This window comes from Phallusia mammillata, chromosome 8 (assembly GCF_965637545.1).
Source record: "Phallusia mammillata chromosome 8, kaPhaMamm4.hap1.1, whole genome shotgun sequence".
NCBI classification, from domain to species: Eukaryota; Metazoa; Chordata; class Ascidiacea; order Phlebobranchia; family Ascidiidae; genus Phallusia; species Phallusia mammillata.
The window spans coordinates 16,019,407-16,031,419 of record NC_137259.1 but is presented as its reverse complement, the minus strand read 5'-3'; the positions used below and the strand labels follow the sequence as shown (position 1 = coordinate 16,031,419).

The following is a 12,013-nucleotide window of genomic DNA, read 5'->3' as shown; positions in this document are numbered from 1 at the left end:
GTTGTAGTTGCTAAGGTAAACACTAATGGCCAAAGCGGGATTTCAAGTTTTCTTATTTTTAAAAAATTTTGAAACTTAAAGTAACCCTGACTCATTATGTTGTTTTCCAAGGCCAGGCAATATTGATATTACAGCCACACCAATAGGATTTGGCAGTGCGTATGTGTATTTCAAAGCAAAACAAACACAGATAATTGTGGCCACTGGCGGTCAGGTAAAACTACGATGTAAAGTGGCGCAAAAGAAGAAAAATAGTCACACAAATAAAAATGGAACTAAAAAACAACACAATATCACTGAAAAGTGTAACAGATCGTCGTTATATAGAACACATATAGAGAGTTTTAAAAAGTATGGCAAAAAATAAATATTAGTGGCGAAAATTGAGGTAAATTTGTTTTGTTTACCAACCACAAATGACAAGGTAACATAACGAAAGAAAAAATATGGAACAAAAGTTAAAAAAAGAGAGTTTTAATCGTGCATCTTGAGAACTTCAAGACTAAGTCGTTTAATTGGGTCGTTATATTTCTTCAGGAAAACTGCGGGAACAAGGCCTTCGCGGTGTTTATATCTAAATTGCAAAAATGAAGTTTATGTTACTTGAATTTGAAAACAAAAAATAAATACATTAGTAAAAATGAACACCTAAATATATCATTGTGGTTCTAAATCAGAGCCGAATTGAGGCACAAACTAGGTCAAGAGTGTCTTTAGCCTGTATCAAGCTCGAACCCGGCCCGACTTACAACTCTAATGTATCATATACACCGAGTGCTATTTGTTACATTGTGAACAAATAATTTGAAGTGTATCTTTTATGATTTAAAAATTATTAATGCTAGCTTTGTGTGTGTTGCAATGAGCTCTAGTAAATCAATACTTTTTTTGATTATTTTTTTGGAATGCTTATTATTTCAAGGTTCGAACTTCTATAACTTGGCTATTTTATGGAAATGTTTACCTTGCATGCCACCAGCCGTCTTCGTTTTTCGTTAAAACTTTAAGAATCGCGTTTTCACCAAAGCTCAATTCGTCTCTGTTTTTCGCCACATAAGCCAACTTGCTGATGTACTCACAACTGAAATAAATACACAAAGTTTAACAAATGTTTCAGAGATAGGTCGACATAGCCTAGTTTAATGTTCTGTATAACTTTTTTATATCTCGAATCATATTTAACTTTCGTGAAAATTGAACTGTTGGAAATAAAAAACATCTTTATTTGTCGATTGTATGCACTCACGAAACCTTTTCACGAACTCAGTAAAACCTTTCACGGAATCACGAAACCCGTTACGTAATCACGAAATCTTTTCACGAACTTTATTGACTTCACAGAATTAAGCTTGTTTTTGAAGACATGACATTTTTTGATTAGAGAAATTCTTACCTTGTTCGGCTGATTGTATCGTCGGATGAGAGGGTGGAATGTATCGTGTGGTGTCGACTTAAAGACGATCTTGTCGATGAGGAACCCTGTAATACCAATATAACCTTAGTTAAATGTTCAAAACGGTTATATGACTGTTATAAAAAGATAGCAAAAGCACAAAAATCGACTGATTCACATTTGCTTAAATTTTATACGTCTCTGCGGACCGCACAACCTTTTTAGGGTTTAGAACCAGTGATTCTCAAACTGTGTACCGTGAGAGATTTCCAAGTGTGCCGCGAAATATTCCCTTTTTTGAAGTGCAAACATACTTGTTGTTTTAGGACTTCATGACGAAATACGGGTGTGCATGACAAAGTTTCCATGCTCATATGTTTGTTATTGGTTATTAAAAGCATCCGTACCCATGACAATAAAATTAAAAATTACCATTTTTAATTTGTTCAACTTTTGTTATGTTTACCTGCGAAGTGTGCCACGGAAGAAAATTTTAGTTGTTTAAAGTGCCGCATGCTTAAAAAGTTTGAGAACCACTGGCTTAAAAAATGCTTTAATTCGCAAGTCGAAGTTGTATGCCAAACATTTGTTGTTCAATGGGCACCAATTAATATCCTTCAAAATACAACACACAAATTTATTGTTTACCTGACTGGAAGTACGAGACGACGATGGTGACGTTGCATCTACAGAATCGAAGCTTTTTCGGCGTTCAGCCAACAAGGCAGAAGTCTAAAGAAAAAAATTGTTCGTCAAACTTCAGATCAAATTGCAGTTTTTTTCATTCTTTCGTGTATGTTACCATAGACTTACGATTTTTACCTTTTTACCCCTTTATTACTTTTGACAACAAAATTTAGCCCCAAAACGCACATATATCCACCCAAGAGGCCTAATTTACACTTCAGGGCGAAATTTAAATTTTCCCTCATACGGTAAACCTCGTTTCAACCAATTCGTTTAATCCGGATTTTTTCGCCAAAATTCGCTTGATCCGGATTTTTTTGGACAAAACTGGACGTATAAATGATTTTTAATGTGGTAAGATTTAAATCTTCGCCTAATCCGGACATATTTTTAATCCCAACGGGTCGGAATTAACCGAGATTTACTGTATTTTAAAATCTCTACCCTATCAGTAATGTTTTAAAGGAAATCACAAATATGTTTTTTAAATCTTGGTTTACCTTTAAAAGTGGTTGTGAGTAAGCATGACTCAGCAAATTGTGTTCTCTGCGTAAAAATGCGGCTGGTACGTAACCCGTCTCTCCTGTTTCGTCATCATCCACGTGACTTGTGATGCGACGCACAAACCACCAACCTATAATAAAATGCATGGCGTTGTATAAACTTTGTTTCACATATATACTGCGTTAAAATAATTGAAATTAAACTTATTTGATTAGTATGGAAGTAATTTAAGATCAAGGAATTATAAATTAATCTTCGCAAAAATCAAATTATAAGTACCAAAGACAAATAAATTAATAACATAGCAAAACGGAACCAATTTAATAACAACTTTCGGCAATTTAACCTCTTTGTATTTATAATAACTAATGAAAACGTCTGTTTAACAATATAATTGCAATTTAATTGAGATGAAAGTAAATTCATAACTGGGATCAGCCCTGAAGCGTCTATGCAGACCAGCGATCACGACACACTCATACATAAATCACAGTACGCCGAGCCCTATGAAGGCGTTATACCGAATCTGCCGGTCACCAAGCATTCTCATATACATAGCCTACGCCTTGCCATATGGTGGTGAATGCTTGATGACCGGCTGATTCGGTACAATGCCTTCAATGGGCCTGGCGTACTGTGCTATTTAATTAGTTAGTATGTCAGATTTCTTTACTAGATGTTAGATTCAAAATATTGAAAATTGTTAGATTTACAAATTTTTATTTCTTAAAACAAAAAAAAGAAAATTTCGTACCGCTGTCACTTTTGGCCAAAACGTCAACTTTTTCCTTTTTTCTCAGCGAAATAATGCCCTGTTTTGATTGGTCGTCGTCTGTCACGTGATTCTCGAGTGCAACGTAGACTTCTGATTGGGTGGGAGGCGAAATATCGATAGAGTCACGTGTCGAGATTGAACTCAAGTCGGGTTCAGATAAATGAGTGCTGTATAGCGACATCTGGCGGAAATAAATAATTCAGATTAAAACTTTGCTGACAAATAAGCTAAAAATAATGTTAGGAAAATAGCGTTTTTTTGAGTTTTTTAGGCACTGGGATGGCAAAATGCTGTTTAAATTAGTTTTGTTTACATTTTAATTTATTTTTAACAGTTGTTTTTTCGATTAAACTTATTTTTTGTTACTCTATATGGCTTCGTTGGGTTTAAATTGTCCTGTTTGAGAATAAAAATGCCTAACGACAACAACTAAACCGGTTTGTCCAAATTTTTAAACAACAGAAAAAAATTGCCAAAAATTAACAAACATAATATATTTAAAAAACTCGCTTAAACGAACTAAAACAACTTTAAATTTTTTTTTTTAACACACTTAATGTTGGGCCTTGTTCTCACCGCGGTTGAAGAAATTCTTCCAACGACAGAGTTACCGTCATCAGAGTCAAGAGTATCACTCGATGTACTCGACTGCCAGTCACCATCGTCCGACCTTCCATCGGTTCCATCAAAGTTGCTCTCTGTGATCTCAACGTTTCGCGTGGTCAGCGAGCTGGTTACGTAAAAGTAGGTCTTACCACCTCCGCTGTGACGTAACAATGAAACTGTTATTGACCGCGAACGTGGACTAATTTGAAGTAAATTTGTGGATAAAAGTTACAATTATCTACTTACCACCATTTCGAAGAGCTTAGATCCGTGTCCGTAGGCGCGAAAAAGTCCTCGACCACAGGGTATGAATGCAGTTTTTTGTAGTAGACAAGCGCCTGTGGCAAAATACATCAGATTATGGTCAAAAGTGATACTTAAAAGCCGCGCCTATCCCTAACACAGAAATGAGGTGATTTTATTTTTGATTATTTCTTTTTCGTGACAAAACCACTTTTAACCACCTGCTTAATATCCGGTGTCAGCGAGTCCTTAAATGAGTTGTTTCATTTTATTTAAAAGCGCATTGAAGACCACCAATTAAGCTCCTCTAGTTTCAAACAGAAAGCGGCCATGACGTCATGATGTATGACGTCACAAAATTTTGGCGGTAATTTTTTATATTTTTCCAAATGCACCAAAAAATCATTTGTTTTTCGCAGCAACATTTATTAACTTAACAGGAAAAACATCGATGACCCCTTGCGTGACCTCTGACTCATGACCTGAACCTAGTTCACTTCAATATTTGGTTCGAACATTATGGAGTCATCTCAGTACTTTACTATCCCATTCATAAATTTAACACGCACACTGAACGATCTTTTGCTTTCTGAGAACTGAACACGCACATATAATTCTGTTTTTTGGACATCGGTAACTCTTGGAAATTACCAAATATAAACCGAAGGGGGTCGTAAAAAATGAAACGCAAGCTGTGGGAAACTGATTTTATTCCAAAATATCCGTTTAAGATGATTCTATTCGAATGAGAAAAAGATGATTTTTCTATTTTAATAAGAAACTGATAATTAAAACCTATATATAAGTTTGCAATTTCTTTTCTATTTGAATAAAGTATTGTATATCAGTGTCTTATGATGTTTTCACAAGATACAAAATTTAGAATATTATTTCTTTTCTATTTGAATAAGTTGTTTTTAAACGAAAAAAATAGTATTTAACCCAATGTTTAAGACAAGGTAGTTTTTTGAAAAAAGGTTGTAAGTGTGAAGGGTGCTTACCTGAAAATACACGTTCATTGCGTCAATGACTCTTAAACGCCTCATCGTTCCTATGTGATGTGTGATGCTCTGCAGAAGAGCCTTGTTCTTGAGTTTCTTGAGGAAGTAGCGGGGTTCGGCCATGAACTGGTCACTATCTATTTCCTGGTAAAATAACAAAATTCAATTACAATGTATGAAGTATGTAGAGAAAATAAAACAGCATTTCAAGCCATTGAAAGCACAAAAAAATAGGTTTGCAAATGTTCTGAGCTAAAAATATTGTCTAATTTTTTAACAGTAATAGGTGTTCGTTGTATAAAGTATGGGTTAAAATTAAACCAATTTGGAGTTGGTTAGTGCAGATAAATAAAAAAATCGCACAAACCCTGGTTTACCCTAAAAACGGTTTTAAAGTCACAACGACACAATTTGTCCTGCACGCAATTTTTTTCTTGGAAAAGTTGGGACTAAAAAAACAGTTTGTCCACACTTGCCCTGCTGAGTCAGAGCGCGCTCCGTGACGTAACATGACACGTCACAACCAATCGCGTCATAATTACATTTGCAAATTAAAAGATTTCCCAAGGTGGGATGTTTTTAGATTTTTATCAGTGGTCATGTCCAATTACGTGAGATAAAAAAATATTTTTTTACGATTTTTATTAGTTTGAGTTGAACATTTTGCATCATGTATTTTTGTGTTGAAACGTTTTAGGCATTGAAATAAGAATAAAACGCATTATAACACTTTTAAGCATTGATGTAACGTATTACTCTTGAACGCATGACGCATTAATGACATCATCGCATATAAACGTCACGCATATTGGACAGAAAACGCAACCATGGCGCAAAACTATTTCTTCCATGTTTATCACTGCGTGGCTGAAACCCCTAAATCACATAATTCGTAACGGTTCCGAAAGTGCATGACAGTATGCTTGTGTGAACAACTACACCTAAATTGGCATAACTGGTTGCGAAACGCTATTAATCAGTTCCGGTAGGGCTAGTTAATCATATCTGATGTATGCATGGATATGACTATAATATTCGCAATATATCCGGTGTTTTTCTCTGGAATTGCGAAGAGATGTTCCATTTTATTTTGGTTACGGCTTTTCGAAACGGAAATATGTACATGACGAAATAACATTTTTTTAGTGAAATCTTAAACATCCAACAGTCATTTTAAGCTCCAATGACAATCGTACATAACAAAAATTAAAGCCAAAAACCTGTTTCTTATATCATTTAACTTTTGCAGTCACGTTTCAAAGAAGGGTCCCTTCGGTTTGCTATAGTACAATACAGTCTTCGAAAACATTTGTATAGATTTTATGTTGAACAAAATTCACAAACTTTGGACGTTTGAGGACGTCGTGCACGAATTTTGACGGAAGCGTTTTGTGGCATTACAGCTATTTCCTAATATAACCGCAAGTAGTAACTCGTTTTATGTTGGCATCAAAAATCAATTTGACATCAACATGAATGCAAACGAAGTGGAAACGACCATTAGTGCAAAACGGAAGGTCCAGAGGTCAATGGACGTTTACATTGATTCAATAACATACTTTCGGAAAATCTTACAGCAAAAGCATTGCGCTTTGCATTGATGTGAAATACACTGGTTTATCCTAGAGAATGCTTACGTTGTAAAATAAAGCTTGTGGCCCTTTTTCGCTAAAAAGTTGTGCGTATAGTTTTAAAGTGGTATAATAGTTTTAAAATATATCCAGTACATTTTTTGGAGTCGTTAGCGGCACACACCACACAATAATAAAGATCACGTTTTGCGAAAGGTTGTGCGTATAGTTTTTAAGTGGTATAATAGTTTTAGCATTTTTGCGCTAAAAATATATCCAGTACATTTTTGGAGTCATTAGCGGCACACATTAATCATAATTATAAAGAACCTCTACAAGACATTGTCAACTTCAAAACCTTTGAAATCAAACACCTTAAAGTTCTTGCGAATTCGAAACAACATTATGCGCACGTGCTCAATACATTTTTGACCTTTTAACATATCCATGTATTTAATGTAAACCTCCAATTTCACTTAAAATTTAATGACTGTCGCTTTTATCGGAAGGTGTACAGTTACAGTCAATTATGTCAACAATTAGTGACGCACATGCGTTAATATTGCACTCACAATTAACACATTAGTGTGGGTCGGGTCTTAATTTTCCTCCCAATACCCCGGTAAACTATCTCTAATGGTTTAAAACTTCCCAAACGCCTTAAACGGTTTTCCAATTAATTAAAAAAACATTGTCGTGGAGCAAAGTTTGTAAATTTGCCGCACGTAGGTCTGTAACAATTCAGAAACGGGAAATAATTTCGTTGTTTTGTTTGCTAAGAATAGGAACAGGCTTCCGTCGGAACTATCATAAACTGTCAACATTTTGCACGTTTTCAGACAAATGATTTGTAGCAATTTAATCGCGTCCGATCAAAATACATTAAAATAACTTTTTTAGCATTAGTTTTGTACCAAATGGGGCGCGTGTGTGGGAAATACCATATTTTGCTTTTATGCGAAGTCAATTTTCTCACGACTTGTCTACACCATTCATAAAAATCAGACGTTATTACTAAAAAGGTTTTTTTCCAAACTAACATGCAACAATTGCAAAAGCCTGAGCAAAATAATAACTTCACACAAAATCTGGAAAAATGTAAACGTTTATTCAATGATTGATGATTTGCTGGATTTTTGGTTGGTTTTAGTTTATTTTTGAATGAGTATGATGGTCTTACCTTTTGCAAAGAGTTCTGTAGAGCTCTCATTTCTTTCCACTTTCTATAGACAGTAATGTTGCTTCCATCTTTTCGCATTACCAGCAAAATGAAGTACTGAAATAAAAATCCTCGAATTTGAGAATTTTTTGTCGCGGCAAGCACTACATTTTTGTTTCAAGTTTTAGTAAGTGTATTTATCAATAGGCGAGTAAGGCGATATACTTTGTTAATTTAACGCTTCTGTATTAACGTATGTCATTATCAGTAACATTAATTTGATAACGATACATTCAACGAAAATTATATTTTTTTGCAAAAAATGCAATTGTGGTCCTCGCGTTTTTCGCAGTTTTACTAAAACTTTAAATGCTTAAATTTATTATTATTGCCTATTTTCACTTTTTTAAATACATGCAACTAAAACTTACAAAAGAAGTCTTCGGCATTTGTTGTTTATGAATCCCAACAATTTTCACGTCGCTCAGTTCATGCACGTGACCTTCGTCGGGTTCAAAGGTCACATCATTGCAGTTGGAGTCTTGACAAATCCTCTTCATACTTTTCGGATGCACGTCTTTGAGTTCCTCACGTTTTACTGTGTCTTCTTTCTGTTTAAGCTCTTCTTGCCTTTGTGTTAATGTTGCAGTAACTTGAGCTAGCGTGGTCAATGGCATTTCAACTGCTCCAAAGGCCTGGCAAGCTTCGAAACGTGATATTCTATCTTTAACCCTGGGGGCTGGTCTGGGTGGATTAGGCGAAGAAGTCGGTACAATGTTCCTCATTTCGAAAGTCGCTTATTTATCAGTCGTGCCTTTTTTCTATGAGCTAAAGAAAAAAAAGAAATAAAATCTAATTACTGTCGGTGTATCGGAATTAAAAATACATTGCGTGGAATCAATGAAACGCAACGTGAGGCAACGTAGGACCGGAATCTTAAAACAATATTGTGTCATATTGGATGAAATATTAAAAGCACATTGTTACAATTTCCGGAACTAACGGATGCAGTTATTTTTAAACATACGTGCTAGCCACACTTTTTAACGTGGCTTGTAAATAGATTTTACTGCGACGTTTCAAGCAAAACGTGCTTATGTAGAATACAAATTAAAAATAAACAAAAATTCGTAAAGTCATTTTAAATCTCCTGGAAAAAAATCTAAAACAAGACCAGGTCATTTAACGGTTACTCCATCATTTTTGCATGCGTTTTCGGCCTAATCGATTTTTTTCTAACGGTTGTAAACAAAAGTCTGCGTATGATGGATGACGTCTGTGTTACGTATACGTAGCAAAGTGAAAACTCATTCGCCGATAAATTCAAAATCTCGGATAATTATTTACATAATATACATCTGATAATGATCTAATACTTCGTAACAAGTAGGCTACACAACTTTTTTACAAACGTAGCAAAAACACACTATTGTTCAGACTAAAATTATTTTACAATATTATTTACCACTTTACCAAGCAAATTCTACGCTGTTTTGTACTTGACACAAACCTAAAACACCAACCTCATAAATAAAACAGCAAATTACACAGTCCAACACGTGTACACCTGTGGCTGTACCTATTTTTGGCCTTGAAACTTACTAAATGTAAATGTACACCTTCACTCGCAAATTGAAACAAATCCTTTAATAATAGGTTGGAAATCACCTAAAAAACCACACTACTTTGTGAATACAAATTGGGAAGCAAGATCAAGTACGAACCTCGGTGGTAAACCACTTCAATTTAGCTTGTGACTGTAATGTAACCTCGACTGCCGGATAAAGATTGAAAACAAATCGCTTTTGGAAGCTCTTTTTAGGTTAACAGGAATTGCTTTTGCTGTGCGCTTACATTTTTTCGTGAACGTTTTGATTTGTAATGTCACGTTTTTGTAGTTCATCTCATGTGACCTCATTATTTCCTTTGATGATGTCATAGTGGAAATTCTAAAAGTATTGACGTGACATTGGCCGTAACCGTTTTTTGTAGTTGTCAAGTATCATAGAAGACTACGTAGTTAACACTTCGTGCATATGTATACGCCATCCATATATTTATTGTGTCTTTTATTAAACATTGTTTTAAAGTTATATTTTTTGCGACCATTCGTTTTAGTTGTTCTATGGTTTGTTGGAAAACCTCTCTACTTGAAAAAAAATACCAAAACTAACTTGAACTAAAATTATACAAGAACTACCAAAGACCAACTTCTGACTTATAATTTCGACTTCTTGTATCAGATGGCATTTCCTACCTGCACTTAAACGTTCAAACCTTCCATTTATATACTCATAAAACTTTACAACACCAGTCAAAACATCACCCGTGATTCTCAAAACACAGCACACTGATTAGTTAGTAACCAAGGTTTCAAGAAACAAAGACTGGTAGTTGACGTTCTGCACTGACCGCTATCGCAAACAAACTTTACCCAAAGCGACAGTTGACAAACATTTTCTTGTAGCAGAAAGGCCATTTCCTCTTCATTGTGTGCCCTTCTTCTCACCAGCAAGGCCGAGTGACTCACAGTTACAGCCGCCAGCAAATCTCCTTTAGCGGGCAAAAGAAATTCTGCACGTATAGCGATTACGCACCTCGCGTTTGAATACTACCTAAGCTCACGTTAGCAAGTCCGCATGAATGGGACTAGCATGAAATTCGCTGCTGTGATCACTTCCGTTACCAGGAAATTAACTGCGTGAAATTTTGGTGTTTTGTTTTGCCTGCTTTGTATGTGTAAAAGTTGGTGCAAGCAAATAGATTGTGCACCACCTGTTTAGAACCTTATGCCGTTTTATTTACCATCTTAATATCTAAAAAATGCTAATAATCTTCTTTTTTGCTTGTATTTTTTGCAGTGTAAAAAGAATATAACTGAAAATTTTATGAAGACTTCGAATCACCTATTTTCGCTCATGTGGTCTTGATAATTGACAACAGAAAAAAACTGTCGAAAATCTAAGAAAAGTAGGCAAAACCCGTGATACCTGCGGAACTTATCCTTACCACATAAAATCCTCACACCAAAATTCTAATCTTAGAAATGTGTATTATCCTCGTTTACAGTTATAAGAACAATAAACACACCAAGATACAGTTAAGTCAACAAAGTTTTTCCCACACGTCGACATTTCAATGTGCAAGTTTGACTCTGTTTTTCTCTAACAAGTTTGGCAATATTCGGTGAGATGGACGATGGAGAAATGCAGAGCGATTTTTCCATATGGCTGTCAGAAATTACTGATCTTACAGGGGATTTGAAGTCACATGTCAATCTTTCTTGGAAAGTTCTGTTGGCGTTACTTGCTTTTTATTTCCTGTTTGGCATAATCTATATCACTGCAGAGTGCGGAAGATGTTTTTCTGCTAAAAGCGTTTTGCGCGAGTCTCTGATACCATGCAGATGTATTTCAATGAACCAAGCAACATTAGGCTGCTGACTGACTCTTCAAGCACGAGTCAGATTGTGACGTAACAATGTAGAAATTGTGATGCGTAACAATGCGCATTGTGACGCAGCAAAAGTATCTTGAACAGTTGTGTATTACTACTCTATTAACAAAGAAATAAGGCAAACAACAATTAAATGTCAATTTTTCGGATGAAAGTTTGCCATAAATTACGTAGGCGATTAAGTTGTCATTTCAAAAAATACTACGCGGGCCACTCAGAACTTTCCTGCGGGCCACGGGTTGGACGCCCCTGGTCTAAACGTTGCGCAGCTATTTCCGGCTTGGTGTATATTGTAGCGCAATTGTGCTAAATAAACCCAACCCAACTCAACTGTGTTCGGGTTGTTCAAAATTTGTAGGTATTGCTCCCAAATCAACTCTTTGTCGAAGAATATATGTTTGTAGTTGAATATACATTTCTACAAATACATTTGTTATTATGGGATGTTCCATGTTTCATTCTAAATTAGTTCAAGCTATAGACTTAATGGTTCAAGCTACTTAAACGCCAAAATTGAATTTCTGGCACCATCTTGTGAGGCACTGTTTGTTTCACTTCGCGGCTCCTAGTCTAAATATTGCTGGATTAACGCACATATGCAAAAACGTAAAATTGCGT

The 12,013-nt window shown here is 35.4% G+C and overlaps 1 protein-coding gene across 1 annotated transcript; it reads right to left on the bottom strand.

The window, feature by feature from the left end:
• Positions 1–148: 148 nt before the first annotated feature.
• On the bottom strand, positions 149–8,763 carry LOC145204800 (uncharacterized). Its single transcript, XM_080077387.1, has 11 exons — positions 8,371–8,763; positions 7,961–8,056; positions 5,210–5,353; positions 4,212–4,303; positions 3,936–4,122; positions 3,339–3,540; positions 2,581–2,714; positions 2,042–2,125; positions 1,394–1,479; positions 965–1,081; positions 149–574 (listed from the first exon to the last, which is right to left on the bottom strand). Exons 1-11 carry the CDS (start codon positions 8,722–8,724, stop codon positions 475–477), a joined length of 1,596 nt encoding a protein of 531 aa, XP_079933513.1. The 5' UTR covers positions 8,725–8,763; the 3' UTR covers positions 149–474.
• Between the last annotated feature and the right edge of the window lie 3,250 nt (positions 8,764–12,013).

Coding starts and splice junctions, on each gene's coding strand:
- LOC145204800 (XM_080077387.1), bottom strand. CDS start 8,724: ATGAGGAACATTGTACCGACTTCTTCGCCTAATCCACCCAGACCAGCC. Junction 4,123..4,211: donor CTAAGCTCTTCGAAATGGTG/GTAAGTAGATAA, acceptor GTTACGTCACAG/CGGAGGTGGTAAGACCTACT. Junction 1,082..1,393: donor GATACAATCAGCCGAACAAG/GTAAGAATTTCT, acceptor TATTTATTTCAG/TTGTGAGTACATCAGCAAGT.